Source organism: Bombina bombina, chromosome 4 (genome assembly GCF_027579735.1).
Source record: "Bombina bombina isolate aBomBom1 chromosome 4, aBomBom1.pri, whole genome shotgun sequence".
NCBI classification, from domain to species: Eukaryota; Metazoa; Chordata; class Amphibia; order Anura; family Bombinatoridae; genus Bombina; species Bombina bombina.
In genome coordinates, this window is record NC_069502.1 from 390,790,485 (window position 1) to 390,808,899 (window position 18,415).

At 37.3% G+C, this 18,415-nt stretch overlaps 1 protein-coding gene across 1 annotated transcript in view; it reads left to right on the top strand.

Annotated features, from left to right (window-relative positions):
• The window catches only part of USP13 (ubiquitin specific peptidase 13), a 342,814-nt gene that overhangs the window by 272,648 nt on the left and 51,751 nt on the right, over positions 1 to 18,415 (top strand). Inside the window, exons 17-18 of the mRNA XM_053710167.1 lie at positions 14,322 to 14,465; positions 14,770 to 14,930. Coding sequence (XP_053566142.1) covers positions 14,322 to 14,465; positions 14,770 to 14,930 — 305 coding nt within the window. The remainder of the gene's footprint in view (positions 1 to 14,321; positions 14,466 to 14,769; positions 14,931 to 18,415) is intronic.

Genomic DNA, 18,415 nt, shown 5'->3' on the forward strand with positions numbered 1-18,415 from the left:
GTGACATATATTTTATCCAATTTGACTTTTCTTTGACAAACAAAAATATATTTTGTAAGTAGAGTTTCTGTTTGTTGTTAAATATTTTAAATGTGATGTCTCTTTAATTGTTGTTGTTTTTTTAATGAAATTTAATAAATAATCTGACTTTTTGTAATGTTACAGAATTAATTTATGTTAGGACTTTTCTAGTTCAGACAACCACATTGAGTTAGATTACAAGTGGAGCGCAATTGATAGCTCAGGGTGACCATGTGCGAAGAATAAAACACAATCTGTTATGACAAGTAGATGGTTAAATATTTTAACCAAAGCATTTTGGCATAACCAAATTTTTTTTCACATGCCCACATTTTTAATGCATATTGCCGTCTTCTTCTGCTCTTCTGTTTTTTTCAAAACTGCATCCCAGGTTCACTGCCTAATCACAGTGCACCCAATTGCGGAGAGTAAATCTTTCATTTTTAAAGTGTCAGTATACACCAATTTGCATATAACTGCATGTATCAGATACTACTATAAAAAAAAATATGCACATATACTGATCTAAAACTCCAGTATAAAACCTTACTTGGAAGCTCCCAGTTTAGCACTGTTGATGAGGAAGTACAGACACTACCCCCTCCCCTGCATATGAAAAGACCCATTACACAAACAGGTGAAAGCAGGAATCTGTAGACTTGAGTCTACATCTGATACTTTTGGGCTTGGTCTGAAAATCAGCAGAATGTTATTAAAATAGAAGCAAAACCACCTCTCCATTCAAGGCAGATCTACTGAGAACACCTACCACATTTGAATTAATATGCCATGGAAGGATTATACCGAGGGGAACACTCTCATTATCCCGTAAACTCCTAATTAGGAACTCTAGTGACACCCTACCACCGTATACAGCTAAATGGAACTTAGACATAGCTACACACATAGAACAGAATAATTGGGCCAATATTTTTAAGTCAATCAAAAAATCCTCGACATCACCTGAAATATTAGAACTTAATTATAAAATTCTCCTTTGGTGGTATTTGACGCCGTCAAAACTGAGCAGTATTTACCCGAACACGTCTGACAGATGCTGGCGAGGTTGTGGAGGGCATGGAAGCTTAATACATATGTGGTGGCGGTGCACTAGGGTTAGCCCACTCTGGAAGATAGTAGAACAGCACTTCAAACAGAGCATTTCAGCTGAACTCACATTGAGCCCAAACATTGCCCTATTGAACGATCTACCCAAACTGACATGCCATCTAAAATTACTAGTGTTACAAATAGGCCTCAACAGTGCGAGGAAACTAATAGCCCGACATTGGAAAAAGCCTTTGGTCCTATCTAAAGCAATGTGGCTATAGGAAGTAGAAGAGCAGTTTACCTTACAACAGTATGGCTACCTGTGCCGTAATAAAATTGATACCTTTTTAAATGTCAAGTTCATTTGGCAGGAGTCTCTCCACGCTATACTGACGCCTCCATAGTTATCAAATAGACAAGATAACTATCATTTTATACACATTCTACACACACGATAACACGTGCTGTATGGGTACCCACCTTGCAGATGACGGAACACACTGTGCTATTGTGATCTCTCGTATTAAGATTCAGTTTTGAACCTGAAGATATCTTGCAGAATCAAAATGTTAGACTGTTCGATGATCGAAATGTTTGTTTACTTGTTATATAATTTTATTGTTTTGTTTATTTTTTGTTGAAGTCAGGAACATGGCTAGCTTATGTTCCGTTTGAATTAGTTAATGCCTTGTTTGTCTGACCCTCCAAGGGACCATCCGAAAAATCTATATTAAGGACATTGACTAACTGTTCACATAGCTGCAACCGAGTATATGGTCATCAGCTTCAAACTGTTGTTATACACTCCTATGATCCATTATTATGTTGATGCTCTTAAAATTTGTATTGTCAATATCTAAGTTTTCAATAAAACAGCAAATATAAAAAAAAAATAAGCAAAACTATACATTGATACAATAACATTCCCAGATGGCCTATATAAATGAATCACCTACAAGTATAATCTAGTGTACAATAACCCTTTAAGACTTGAGTAAACCATCATTATTAATCGTATAGCACAGAATTGCATGCGCTACCTCACTACTTTCGCTCCATTGGCTTAGCATTTGAGCAGTATCCAATATGAATTTTACTAGGGATTTAGTGCACCTGCTCTATCGCACAAGCAGATGTAAGTGAGCCCTAAGCTAATGCTCAAGTGCTGAAAAATAACTTTGAGCTTGTAATATGGGAGCACTACTGATTATGCTCAAGCAATGTTAACGCAGAACAGCGCTAGTATTTTGGTGCTTCACTTGCAATCTAGGTCTTATTGTGTTATTTTCACCAACAAGGCATTAAACCTGAGGTAGCATATTTGCATTTATATAATTAGCAACCAATTGCTTTTGTTTTGCCATAGAGTAAATAACTGGCCTGAGACACACTTGTTTTCATACAACAAATCATATTTTGCCTAGAAACTGTACTCTTTTAATGCACTCTAGCCATTATTGCTCTGTTATAAACACATCTATTAAATTTAAGTAGCTCTGCCTTGTCACATAAGATCATCGGTACAAGCTTGATGAATACAGTTTACATGTAAATTTTAACAAAAAAAAATCAAAGTGGATAAATATTGACACAGCAACTTTTTTTTCTACAAGCCATTTAGAAATTAAAATACAAAGGGCTAAATTAGAAGTGGAGCGCTAAGTTATGGCGCCTTCGAAAATGGGCAAATTCAATAAGTAACGATAAGTAACCAGCCATTTCAAGTGGCTGGTTATTTCTACTGCAAGCTCACGGCAGAAATTAGCGCTTATAAAATTAACCAGGGATCAGATCTCTTTTTAAAAACTGCACTTAGCAGTTTTTGGGGGCTAAAGTTGGCGGCTGTGGGGTGTTAGAAAAAAAAAAGGCACTGAAAAGTGCCTTTACTTTGTAGTCTATGGGAACTGTGTGTTCCCTGTAAGTATTTTTGTATATGCTTATATACATATATATATTTATGTGTAAATATGTGTATATTATCACATATAAAAACATACATATATATATATTTACATTTGCTGCGCGACTTACCCCCTTCCCTGCGCTAGTTCTCATGCCGTATATCACAACATGAGAGCGTTGCTCCCTTTGGAGCCTATGGAAGCAAGGTCTTGTGAGCAGAGTGCTTCAGTGCAATGCAAACACAAGGCATTGCACAATCGCATTGCACCTCACCTGTAATACAAGCGCACATTTGCATGTGCTGGTATTACAAATTGGAGCACTAATTTTGCGCTCCACTTCTAATTTGGCTGAATGTTGGCAGAATAACGTGTTGAAATGAACACATTCTACTTCAAGAAAGATAAATTACACTTATTTGTGATTTTATTCTTATTTAAGTGGTTCCTAATATCCTAAAGTGTTTTATTCTTATTCCACTTCAATAAAGAAGTGCGTTTGCAGAGCCATCTGAAATATAATTGTTTCATTAATCACTCTAATCCTGCTCTGTGTCTTGTGTAGGGTTGCCAGGTGTCCGGTATTAGACCGGACTGTCTGGTATTTAAGGTTACTGCCCAGTAATATTATTTTCAAAAAGCCGGACGTAGCCTTAGGTAGCTAAAATGCGTTTTTAATTTTTATCCCTACTAGTTGTCTCTGAGTCAGCTGTAGTGGCTGCAGCAGGACTCCGCACTTGCACATCCTGATTCCTCAGCCTGCGCTGTGCATGCTGCCTGTGTGAGACTGTCGGACATCAGGTGATCACGCACATGACGTCACGACAGCAAGAAAGACCCGTGGGCTGCGCTGCACATGGTGTTTGCGAGTGCGACTGAGGCAGTGCATGCAGGTGCAGTCTAATTCTGCGCAGTCCTGTAAGGTTTACATTTACTACCTACAAGCATAAAACGTTTACCAGAAAAAACGATATCTCAAATTCTCAAGGCAGATGCACGAATATCTCAAGGCAGATGCATGAGAATATCTAGACATGCTCATTTTAGCAAAGGATGCCACGAGAAAAAGGTACATTTCTTAAGTGAAGTAAATAGAAGTGTTATTTTTATTTAATACTCTATCTGAATCATGCCATTTAAATTTAACTTCTATGTCAATTTATTGTATAAATTCTGCACCTGTGTGTTCATTATGCCCTAGAGGAGCTTTTAAAGGTAGACGTTTTTACAGTTCCTCTCCTGAACAGCACTTCTTTGGGAGAAAGGGAAAGTCTACTTGAAAATAATAATTATTTTAAAAAAATTATCCTTTATTACCCACTCCCCTATTTTGCATAACCACTGTTATATGAATACACTTTTTACAACTATGATCACATGTACTGTGTTTGTGTGTGTGTGTGTAACTTTATGTGTGGCTGTGTGTGTGTAACTGTATGTGTGGCTGTGTGTGTGTGTAACTGTGTGTGTATGTGACAGTGTGTATCACTGTATGTGTGACAGTGTGTGTGTGTGGCATTGTGTGTAACTGTATGTGTGGCTGTGTGTGTGTAACTGTGTGTGTATGTGACAGTGTGTATCACTGTATGTGTGACAGTGTGTGTGTGACATTGTGTGTAACTGTATGGGTGGCAGTGTTTGTGTGTGTGTGTGTAACTGTATGTGTGACAGTGTGTGTGTGTGTGTGTGACAGTGTGTGTGTGTGACAGTGTGTGTGACTGTGTATGTGTGACACCAGTGGCGTCACTAGGGGGGTGCGGGCCGCACCCGGGTGACACCCTCCAGGGGGTGACACCACCAATTTTTTTTTTTTTTTTACATTTTATTGAAATTCAAAGAAATACAATGTAGAGATGCATATATTTTTTTATTAGAGGGGCCAGCATTTGTGAACATTAGTGGGACTGGGGAAGTTGTAGACACTTAATTTTTTTGCCCCTTGAGCCAGCGCTGCAATTTCCACAAATAGTTTTCCCGGCTGCTTTTGCTTGTTTGTACTTTGCTCTTCCCCTGCCCAATTTCACTATGAATGTTGTGGGCGTGCCGTGGGGCTTGCAAAGTTGCGCTGCTAGCCTAAACCTGCCTGCCTATCTGTGCTCACTGCTCAGTGACGTGTGGAGCAGTGGAGTCACTTACTGCTGTGCTGTCTCTCTAAACGGGAACTGGGAAATCATGAGGGGGATGCCTGGCACCTGACCGCATGACTGTCTGACACTGTCTCTAAAGTGAAAGAGCCATGTATGATGCCCACCAGACAGGTACGGTTACGGTACACTAAGTGCACACTGAAGAGGTAGGAAGGGCAGGCGGGGGTCTGGGGGTGGGCAGAGAGCAGAGGTGCTTGGCCATAAGAAGCAGTAGGCATGCGGTCCGGGGCTGTGCACTGACAGACTTGGAACAGAGTCAGTGAGCAGAATTTTCATACTGCTAGATTACGAGTTTTGTCGGTAAAAACTTGCGTTGCTAAAGAGCCTTTTTTTTTCCAGTGCTCACTTTAAACAACGCTGGTATTACAAGTTTTCTGAATGGCTGCGTAGCCTCAGAAAAGTGAGCGTTGAGCAAATTTAGCGCCACTTCTCACTGTAATACCAGCGTTGCTTACGGTAGCGGTAAGCTGGCTAAAACATGCTCGTACACGATCTACCCATAGGAAACAATGGGGTTGAGACGGCTGGAAAAAAACCTAACACCCTAACATGAACCCCGAGTCTAAACACCCCTAACCTTACACTTATTAACCCCTAATCTGCCGCCCCCGACATCCTCGCCACCTGCATTATATTATTAACCCCTAATCTGCCGCTCCGGACACCGCCGCCACCTACATTATACCTATGAACCCCAAATCTGCTGCCCCTATCATCGCCGACACCTACATTATATTTATTAACCCCTAATCTTCCGCCCCCAACGTCGCTGCCACCTACCTACAATTATTAACCCCTAATCTGTCGACCGGACCTCGCCGCCACTATAATAAATGTATTAACCCCTAAACCGCCGCACTCCCGCCTCGCAAACACTATAAAATGCCACCTACCTACAATTATTAACCCCTAATCTGCCGCCCCCAACGTTGCCGCTACTATATTAAATGTATTAACCCCTAAACCTAAGTCTAACCCTAACACCCCCCTAACTTAAATCTATTTTTAATAAATCTAAATAAAATTACTATAATTAAATAAATTATTCCTATTTAAAACTAAATACTTACCTATAAAATAAACCCTAATATAGCTACAATATAACTAATAGTTACATTGTAGCTATTTTAGGATTTATTTTTATTTTACAGGCAACTTTGTATTTATTTTAACTAGGCACAATAGTTATTAAATAGTTATTAACTATTTAATAACTACCTAGATAAAATAAATACAAATATACCTGTAAAATAAACCCTAACCTAAGTTACAATTACAGCTAACACTACTCTATAATTAAATTCATTATCTAAGCTACCTACAATTAAATACAATTAAATTAAATAAACTAAATTACGAAAAAAAACCCCACTAAATTACAGAAAATAAAAAAGAAATTACAATATTTTAAAGTAATTACACCTAATCTAATCCCCCTAATAAAATAAAAAAGCCCCCCAAAATAATAAAATTCCCTACCCTACACTAAATTACAAATAGCCCTTAAAAAAGGGCCTTTTGCAGGGCATTGCCCCAAAGTAATCAGCTCTTTTACCAGCCCTTAAAAGGGCTTTTTGCAGGGCATTGCCCCAAAGTAATCAGCTCTTTTACCTGTAAAAAAAATACAATACCCCCCAACATTAAAACCCACCACCCACATACCCCTACTCTAAAACCCACCCAATCCCCCCTTAAAAAAACTAACACTAACCCCCTGCAGATCACCCTACCTTGAGCCGTCTTCACCCAGCTGGGCCGAAGTCTTCATCCAATCCGGCAAGAAGAGGTCCTCCAGAGGGTCCGAAGTCTTCATCCTATCCGGGCAGAAGAGGACATCCAGACCGGAAGAAGGCTTCATCCAAGCGGCATCTTCTTTCTTCATCCTTCCGGAGCGGAGCGGCATCATCTTGAAGACCTCCGACGCGGAACATCCTCCTTGACCGACGACTAGATGACGAATGACGGTTCATTTAAATGACGTCATCCAAGATGGCGTCCCTCGAATTCCGATTGGCTGATAGGATTCTATCAGCCAATCGGAATTAAGGTAGGAAAAATCCAATTGGCTGATTCAATCAGCCAATCGGATTGAAGTTCAATCCGATTGGTTGATCCAATAAGCCAATCGGATTGACCTTGCATTCTATTGGCTGTTCCGATCAGCCAATAGAATGCAAGGTCAATCCGATTGGCTGATTGGATCAGCCAATCGTATTTTTCCTACCTTAATTCCGATTGGTTGATAGAATCCTATCAGCCAATCAGAATTCGAGGGACGCCATCTTGGATGACGTCATTTAAAGGAACCATCATTTGTCGTCTAGTCGTCGGTCAAGAAGGATGTTCCGCGTCGGAGGTCTTCAAGATGGTGCCGCTCCGCTCCGGAAGGATGAAGAAAGAAGATGCCGCTTGGATGAAGACTTCTTCCGGTCTGGATGTCCTCTTCTTCCCGGATAGGATGAAGACTTCGGACCCTCTGGAGGACCTCTTCTTGCCGGATTGGATGAAGACTTCGGCCTGGCTGGGTGAAGACAGCTCAAGGTAGGGTGATCTTCAGGGGGTTAGTGTTAGGTTTTTTTAAGGGGGGATTGGGTGGGTTTTAGAGTAGGCGTATGTGGGTGGTGGGTTTTAATGTTGGGGGGGTATTGTATTTTTTTTTTACAGGTAAAAGAGCTGATTACTTTGGGCCAATGCCCCGCAAAAAGCCCTTTTAAGGGCTGGTAAAAGAGCTGATTACTTTGGGGCAATGCCCCGCAAAAGGCCCTTTTAAGGGCTATTTGTAATTTAGTGTAGGGTAGGGAAATTTTATTATTTTGGGGGGCTTTTTTATTTTATTAGGGGGATTAGATTAGGTGTAATTAGTTTAAAATTCTTGAAATTCTTTTTTTTTCTGTAATTTAGTGTTTGTTTTTTCTGTAATTTAGTTTAATGTAATTGTAATTAATTGTAGGTAGTTTAGGTAATTAGTTTAATGATAGTGTAGTGTTAGGTGTAATTATAACTTAGGTTAGGATTTATTTTACAGGTAATTTTGTACTTATTTTAGCTAGGTAGTTATTAAATAGTTAATAACTATTGTACCTAGTTAAAATAAATACAAAGTTGCCTGTAAAATAAATATAAACCCTAAGCTAGCTACAATGTAACTATTAGTTATATTGTAGCTAACTTAGGGTTTATTTTATCGGTAAGTATTTAGTTTTAAATAGGATTAATTTATTTAATTATGTTAAATTAATTTCGTTTAATTTAAATTATATTTAAGTTAGGGCGGGGGTTAGGGTTAGACTTAGGTTTAGGGGTTAATAACTTTATTATAGTAGCGGCGACGTTGGGGTCGGACGATTAGGGGTTAATAATTGTAGGTAGGTTGGGGGGCAGATTAGGGGTTAATATAATTTAACTAGTGTTTGCGAGGCGGGAATGCGGCGGTTTAGGGGTTAATACATTTATTAAAGTGGCGGCGATGTCCGGTCGGCAGATTAGGGGTTAATAATTTTAGGTAGGTGTCTTCGACGTTTGGGGCGGCAGATTAGGGGTTAATAAATATAATGTAGGTGTCGGCGATGTTAGGGGCAGCAGATTAGGGGTTCATAGGTATAATGTAAGTGGCGGCGATGTCTGGTCGGCAGAATAGGGGTTAAACATTTTTATTTTAGTGTTTTGCTATGTGGGGGGGCCTCGGTTTAGGGGTTAATAGGTAGTTTATGGGTGTTAGTGTACTTTGTAGCACTTTAGTCAAGAGCTTTATGTTCCGGCGTTAGCCCATAAAACTCTTAACTACTGACTTTTAAATGCGGTAGGAGTCTAAGTTGGAGGTAGAGGCTGTACCGCTCACTTCTTCCAAGATTCGTAATACCAGCGCTAGGCAAATCCCATTAAAAAGATAGGATACGCAATTGACGTAAGGGGATTTGCGGTATGAAAAAGTCACGGAAGAAAAGTGAGTGGTACACCTGTACCTGCCAAACTTGTAATACCAGCGGGGTGTTGAAAAGCAGCGTTAGGACCTCTTAACGCTGCTTTTTAATGCTAACGCCAAACTCATAATCTAGCCGATAGTTTGCACGCCTAAACCTTTTCTTTAGTGATTTATTTTTAGAGTGCTCTGTTTATCTTTCATTTGATGCGCTGCTGAGCCAGGGAGCTAGACATGAGCTTTATAATTAATGCAGTGCAGTTTACATATTTTGTATGTGTGTGTGTCTGAATTTTTGTGTGTGTGTGTCTGAGTGTTTTTATGTGTGTGTATGTGTCTGAGTGTTTTTGTGCGTGTGTCTGAGTGTTTTTGTGTGTGTGTTTTTGTGTGTGTGTATCTGAGTGCTTTTGTGTGTGTGTGTGTGTGTGTGTGTGTATGTGTTTGAGTGCTTTTGTGTGTGTGTCTAAATGTTTTTGTGTGTGTGTCTGAGTGTTTTTGTGTGTGTGTTTTTGTGTGTGTGTGTCTGAGTGCTTTTTTGTATGTCTGTGTGTCTGAGTGTTTGTGTGTGTGTGTGAGTGTGTTTCCAAGTATTTGTGTGTGCATCTGAGTGTGTTTTTAAGTGTGTCTGAGTGTGTCTAAGTGTTTGTGTGTGTGTGTGCCTGAGCTTTTGTGTTTGTGTGTGTCTGCTTTCTGGGGGGAGGGGGGGTGACACCATAACTTACCGCACCGGGTGACACCAACCCTAGTGACGCCACTGTGTGACACTATATGTGAGGCAGTCTGTGTATGTCTGACTGAATGTCTGTGACAGTGTATGTATATATGTGCATGTTTGAGTGTGCTTTGTTAGGCTGACAGCATGTGTGTGTAGTTAGGTGTGAGAGACTATAAATAAGCAAACCAGTGTGAAGCTTTAAGGTTGTGTATGACTGTGTGTAAATCTGACAGTGTGAGGAGCTACATGTGCATAAATAATTAGAAATATATACTGTGTATATACTGTGTGTGTGTGTGTATATATTGTATGTGTATGTATATATATATGTGTGTGTATATATGTATATATATATATATATGTATATATATATATTTATAATCTAGCTCTCTCTTTCAGTAAATTTCACCGCAAACTAATCTTCCCCCCCCCCCCGCAGTTTTTTCATGGGTGTTCGGTATTTTTGTGGAGGACACCTGGCAACCCTAGTCTTGCGTCTTATGAATTGCCTGTCATCCTTTCTAATCCGGACAGATCTTTGATAAGCTTTAGGTTCTATTAGCCTTTGGGGTCTTATTAGTGGCAAAGGTTCCAGACTGTTCATTCATATTCCTAGTTTTATGTACATTAAAGGGACATTAAACACTTTGAGATGGTAATATAAAATGATACATTGTATATAATAAAACAACTCTGCAATATACTTTCATAATTTATTTTTTCCTCTTTGCCTGTAATTCCATTCTGAATTTGTGAGCTTTTCAGTTCCTGTTAGAAATGGAAGTGCAGAACACTGTTAAATCCAGCACAACCATTGGCTGCACACTCTAGTGACCTATTTATAACTGACCCTAATTGGCCACAGCAGAGAAGGTAACACAAGTTACAACATGGCAGCTCCCAGTGTTTTACAGACTTTTCTTTGAATGCATCATTCTATCTAGCATGTATTTAGTGTTTAATGTCCCTTTAAGTATTTCCATGCAGGTTTTTATTATTGCTGTTCCTGTGCCTAAAGTGTTCTAACTTGCTGCATTTTTATTATTTCTTGGATAGAGGTTGTCCCTGGGGACAGAGAGATTAGTGTATTCACTTATGCTGGTCAGGAGTCCAAGGGTATATCTTGTATCATAGAGAGCATCAAAATTGTTTTGTGACCCACTTAAATTGTGCAGTTCAGTCAGGGAGTGTTTGCTGTGATCACTAATAGCTCAGCATGCTTTCTGTTGCTCTAGAGGCTTTAAATTAATAGAACCTTCCTCATGGCAGACACACATAAGCTTAGGCATTAGAGAGCTATATGACTTCACATTAACACATTTTTTAAGTTTTGCTTATTTTTTTCAAAACACAAGAATAAATATGCAGTTCTTTTAGAAAGAAAACTACTCATGGTAAGACTATAACTCACTCAGGGGGTTTTAGTGTTGCTACCTGTTCAATCCAACTACATGCCTTGAAAAAGTCCCAGAACTCTAGGGCTGACATGATAATGGATGCTACAATGTGCCTAGCTCTCTAGCTGGTCTTAGCATATGTATTACATTTTACAGTCTCATCTGGAATTCACTTAAGTCATTGTTCAACTGGAATGTGGTCAGTTCTTGACATCCTTTTACATCAAGGATTCTTATCTGACTGTTTTTATCCGTCCAGATCATTTTCAGTTTCCCAGATTTTGCTGTAGAACAATAATTTCTAGTATTTGGCAGATAAAAAAAACAATATAATTTGGCATATCTGTTTATTCAGCCAGTCTTGTTTTCCCCTCAGATGGGCTCTGTTTATTTCAAATGTTATCTAACAGTAGTTTCCAGGTAATTTAAAACAATGCAGTTACCTTGTTCTTCAGATGTCTTTCTGCAATTTGCTACTGTTTCTTGTCTCTGTTGGATCACAGCCATATTCATTTATCCAAAAATATTCTTATGTCCATAAAATTAGGTTGTCCCTTAACTTGTGGTTGACAAATAATCCTAACGGAGATGTTTTTAGGAATCCATTTGGATTACCACAGATTCCAGGCAGCTCATTTGGGGCAAGGAAAGTGCTCACCTCTAAAGTTGATTTTGTTCTAGATATAAAAACTTTGCTTGTTTTTTTTACCCAGAAAACCTGGCAATCTTGGATGTTTAAGCATTCTTGTGTAAGCTAAAAACTGCTAGGTAGCTTATGCTAATTTTATTAGAGTTTTCAATAACTTGGGTTTTAAATGTTCACTCACTTTCACCAAATAGTTTTTTGAATAAAGACTTACCAATTTAAATCTTCTCCTTTGTTTACTTTTCCCCCTCAATTTATGGATACAAGAAAACACATAGGGGCCGATTTATCAAGGCCCAAATGGTGCTGCTCCTTAACTTCTGAGGCGGCAGACAGCAATTAGCCCGATCGGATACGACCGGGTTGATTGACACCCCCTGCTATTGGGCGATTGGCCACGAATGTACAGGGGGCGGTATTGCACAAGCATTTCATGAGAAATGCTTGTGCAATGATAAATGCAGACAGCGTATGCTATCAGCATTTATCGATGTCTGTCCGCATAATGATAATTTGGCCCCCATAGCATAAAGCTGGTACTCATAGCATGGATTTTATAGAGCCTAATAGATGATACTAAATAACATGAGGGCAGTTTCTGCCATTTTATACTTTAGGTCCCCAGAATTATGAAGCAAATTTATTTTAACCCATCCAAGAGCATGCTTTTTTCAGAAGAATGGAAATTTCCTATGTGTAAGGCAGCTAGGAGTAGAGATCCTCCAGCTTTTACAACAGATACAATGGTGACCCTTGGAAGGCTATTGGCAATTTCACCAGCCCCTCATTCTTCTTTTCTAGTGTTATCGTAATTTATGCTTATCGGGTTAGTGCATCTTCAGAGCTCTGGTTAACTGTTACACAAGACAAAAAAGTGCAAAAAAATGCTTTGAAAACACATTTAAAAGTACAGTTACAATCATAATAACACTGTTAATAAAATATTTTGCACAAAATGTGAAGATATAAGTTCTCAAGTGAAAAAAGACTGCAAAGGGCTTTAACATGGAGATAAATACATACACATGTATATATGTGTGTGTGTGTATATGTATATATATATATATATATATATATATATATGTATTTATATATAATGTATTTATGCATTTATATGTGTATTTATATTTTTACAGACATTTGTACACATATAAATACATATGCACACACATATACATACAGTATATGTAAGGCATTGGAACCCTTTGCAGTCAATTAGATGAAAACACTTAAAATCATATTTATGCAATATTCATATTAAATAAAGTTTTTAACTATGTATTTACTGTAACATTCCTATGTTCTTCACATAGGGGAATATGTTCTAAGTATTTTTAAATAGATATTCATTCATATATATATATATATATATATATATATATATATATATATATATATATATATATATATATATATATATAAATTAAGGTATAGATATATATTTTACAAAAAAAACATCAGATATATCTAGAATGATGTATTTATGAATGAATAGAACATGTGCTATATGAAGAACATTGGAATGTGAATTATTCATATTTTCATGTCTGGTTTAGCATACCTGAGAAAATGTGATTGGGTTTGTGCGTGAATAGGGTGTTAGTTTGTTCTATGGAGGAATATGTTAATGCGGTCGCAATATTCTAACTTTGTTTTTTGGGTGCCGGGTTAGCGTTCATGCAAAATGTTTTTACTTTTAACTTGTAATTCGGACGCCACCTGAGACAAAGCTTACTTCTAGCGCAGATAATGCACGAGCAGGAGCCATAAATTGCACTCCACTTGTAATCTAGTCCTAAATACATTATATAAGCATAGTACTGAGGTTATTCACTGCCTCCCTCTAGTTGTAGTTGCTGCCATATTGAAATCTAGCTTTCACTGCATTCCAGTGCTGATATGTTTGCACATGAGCAGCAACTCTCCTTCAGATACCTGCAGTGTAACTTAGGTTCCAAAAATGTAGCACCCATAATAAGAGGGAGGTGCATGAAATCTATTTAGTGTTTAATGTCCCTTTAAGGAGGATGAATTGTCTCAAATAGCTTTGAACAGTTTCTACCTTATGCTATATGAAGACAAGATATATTGCATTCATACTGCTTCTGATATAACATTTTTATTTTGAATATGTGTTATACAAAATTGTGTATGATGTGTTGTAATGGAATAATATTTTGTTGACTTTTTCCAAAGTTCCTTAGGTTAGCATAAGCCTATGAGATTATTATCAGCTAGCAAACATTTTAATTGTTATATGACTTCCATTCTATATCACTTTAATAGTTATCATAATCTCTAATGTAATTAACAAATGCAATTTAATGACACAATTACATTCCTTATTGTAACGACTTTTGACTTGTGGTGTTAACTAGCATGGAGACATTACATTACAACTGGTCACGTAGTATTACATTTTGTAAAAAAAAAGATATTTAAGTACAACTACCCTTAACTTTGTGTTTTATAGTATAAGTACATTCACATACTGCTGTTGTCATAACAACTGTGTCTTTCTTTAGCTCCTGATATAGATGAGTCTTCAGTCATGCAACTGGCAGAAATGGGCTTTCCTTTAGACGCTTGTCGCAAGGCTGTGTACTACACAGGAAATTTTGGGGCAGAAGTGGCCTTTAACTGGATAATTGCACACATGGAGGAACCAGGTCATTAAAACACTTTACTGGAAAGTATCAAACACAATACCACACTAATGCTCAGATAGCAATTATGCTGTACTTAATAAGCATGCGAGCATAATACAATATATCTATATTATTAAAGCAGATCTTTTTATTTAATGATACACATGCTTGTCTTTATTTTGTTCTTTTTATTGTCCTACTTCACAGTATAGATTTTGAAATATTATCCACTCAATTCTTATCACACTTGCAAATCCAAAGGACAGATGTACAGAGCAGAATACATCCTTCATTCTTCCTTAATATATTTTGTGTTTCTCTCCAGATTTTGCAGAACCGTTAATCTTACCTGGATATGGTGCTGTGGCCTCAACCTCCTCCCATGTGCAGAACACACCACTGGATCAGCCTCCTGAAGAGATTGTGGCACTAATTTCATCTATGGGATTCCAGAGAAGACAAGCGATTCAGGCCCTCAAAGCAACGGTAAGTTTTATTGCACTTTATAATTTTTTTCAAAACCTGGGTAGCACCTGGGTAGCACTTGCTGGTTAATGGCTAAATGTAGTTGCACCAAACATAACATAAATGCATTAAAATATACTTGGAGACTAAATCCCAACTCCAAATGTGCATAATTGATCCCAGGGATTACTTCTCAGTGGAAATTAATGCTGCAGTTGAATTTCAAGGGTTAACCTGAAATAAAACAGATCAATGCTGCCAAAGGTGAAGTCCTGTGAGACTGTAAGTTGTATACTCACATACTGTATGTGAGTATACAACTGTTTTATTGATCTGTTTTATTTGAGGTTAACACTTGGGGGCATATTTATCAAAGTGTCAATCTCAGTGCATTTAACGGCGTCAATATGCTCGCCAGACATCGCTGACGCGGATCTGAATACGATACCCTTATTTATAAAAAAAACCTCAAAAACACGAGCGTCAAGTACGGTGCGATGAGCATCGGACTATTGTTAACTTACAGTCATTGATGTCGCGGTTATTCGGGTTTCTCCCAACTTTATTTATACCATTTCATTACTATCCATGAACAAGCACATTTCTCTAAAGCTAATCTTTAATTTTTCATCTGTTAATGTCCAAGAAATAACTACATTTGTACCTCAACAAACAATATCTGATAGGAAGTTATTTTTATATTTATTTGTTATACATACAAAATCTGTTATATGACACTTTCACAAAAATGAATGTGTATTTGTATTTCTAGAAGTCATTATATGCTTTTATCTCATGATTTTTTTTTTATAAATGATTATTAATGCTAGAATTTATACATATACCTTGCACATGCTTGTACTGTACTGTGTGTATGTATGTATGTGTGTATGTGTGTGTATATATATATATATATATATATATATATATGTGTGTGTGTGTTATGTCAGAAATCTTTTGCAAGCATATTTACATGTCCCTAAATTTCTTTGTTTATTCTAAACAATGTTGTCTTTCATATCTCTGTGTTTATTTATACCACTATATGTATATAGTGTAAACTTATTATTATTCTGAGCAGGAATAATTGCGAATATAACATGTAATCAGAGTATCATATGTATTTATTTGCAATCAATGGATACTTTAAGAGCTGGGCCAGTTTTCTCTCTGTACCTGTGTAACCTGTCCTGATTGCAATCTAGTTTTAAAAACCACCACTTCACAGGTGTTATAAAATGGGCTGGCATATAAGATGACATTTCTTACTGAAAAAGAAATTCAAGATAAGGAAGAAATACACTGAAAATAGCATGACAGTAAAGAGGTGAATTTAATTTCTGCTGTATCTGAATCATGACAGTGTAATGTTATGTGGGCTATCTCTTTGAGCTATCATCTTAATATTATATTGAATCAAACATCAATTTGAATTTTAAAATCATTGTCTAAAATATTACACTGTGTGTCCTAATGTCAGTATCAATGTTTATCTTTAATTCTAATTTCACATATACATACTTTCAAAGTATAATACACAATGTAACATATGGCACTTACAAGTTCTGATGAGTGATCAATGACACAAGTATCGAGCAATTTAATTCGTTAGTGATAGTTTAAAATGTATATTTGAATCAGATTGTCTGATGTCATAAATCATGTGATTATGCATATTCCAATCAAAAGTGGTTGAAAAATTCACTAGTGTGTGGGTTGTTTAGGAGTTTGTGTCATAATTGGTGCGAAAAGTGTTGCGTCAAAATTGGTGCGTAGTGGAGAGTGGGACTTGTATTACATGCTTTAAACATGGTGCACATAGATTTTTCACAACAAATAAAAAGGAAGTTAGCTATATTATGTTGTGTATTTATTTCATTTTTATCTCTATATCTATTAGTGCAACAAGTTTGGGGCAAAACTTCTCAAAAAATTTGTCCCCTTGCTTTGTAATGAGAGACAAATTTGTAGCATAATCCATAAGTAGTAATGTCTTTTTCATTGTTATCCCTATATCTACTAGTGCACCAAATGTGGAGAAATAAATAAATTGCAGGCATCAAAGATATGAGGTCTCAGGTGTCAGAAAAAAAAGCAGGCAGAGGGCTTTAACATAAAGATACGTATATAAACCTGTCTAATTATTAAATGTGTGTGTATATGTGTCTCTTGACTAGTGAAGCTGATAAAAAAAGAACTAGCCTTCCTAGACATAAAAATTTAGACGAAATTCAGTGGGAGTGGTGTATCTGTTACACTGTGGCTGCCCCCGGTTCTATGTAGGGAAAACAAAACGTGTCCTTAAAGATAGGATTCAGGAACATAGGGATGATATATATTATAAAAGAGATACCAATGTTGCGCAGCACTTTAAAGAACATGGATCTCCTGCATGATACTTTTTAAAGTTTACTTCCATTGATAAGGGAGATTTAAGCAATAAAGGGGGTGATGTGGACAAAATTCTACTTCAAAAAGAAGCAAGGTGGATCTTTGTGCTAAAGACAAGATTTCCACTAGGCCTTAATGATAAAGTAGATTATGCCTGCTTTTTATAAGTGTTAGATGAGATCTAGCATATATACCTAATTCTGTGGGTCTTTTGACATTGTAATACAATGTTTCTTATATGACTTCAAAGTAAAAAAGGTTATAATGAATGGTATCTAGTTTGAGGTGTGCGCCATAATCTATGAGAAGTTTTTAGGTTTTTCCAATTTTGGAAATAGTAGGATATAATGAATGGAATCTAGTTTGAGGTGTGCGCCATAATCTATGAGAAGTTTTTAGGTTTTTCCAATTGTGGAAATAGTAGGATGTAAATATGATTTTGTAGCATGTGAGAATGATTTCGATATGTACCTTTAAGAGCAACAGGTAAAACTGCACAAAGTAGGCTGGGCCAATTAAGGTTTAAAAAGGCTGTTTTGAGTCTAGTAGATTACAGCCCTGATGAAGCCTCAGTGTGAGTCTGCCTTAGGGGTGAAACACATATGCTGTTGTCAAAAAGGCTTTTTGTATCATGCTGCAATACAGATTGAGTCTGGACATCTTTTAAATGCAATACCCTAAATGCATTGGATTCTTATGAGCCGTTAATACAGAGTATGGTGATCAAGTGTAACTTCACTTGGATGCTGGTGTGAACATATACCGGGACTGTGGATTCGGTTTTACACTGTTTTGGCACCCTAATGGGAGATGGCCCTTTGAGAGGAAAATAGTTTTTCTCCTGTTAAGTGTGGTCAGTCCACGGGTCATCATTACTTCTGGGATATTAACTCCTCCCCAACAGGAAGTGCAAGAGGATTCACCCAGCAGAGCTGCTATATAGCTCCTCCCCTCTACGTCACACCCAGTCATTCTCTTGCACCCAACTAATAGATAGGATGTGTGAGAGGACTGTGGTGATTATACTTAGTTTTATACCTTCAATCAAAAGTTTGTTATTTTATAACAGCACCGGAGTGTGTTGTTCCTTCTCTGGTAGAATTTGAAGAAGAATC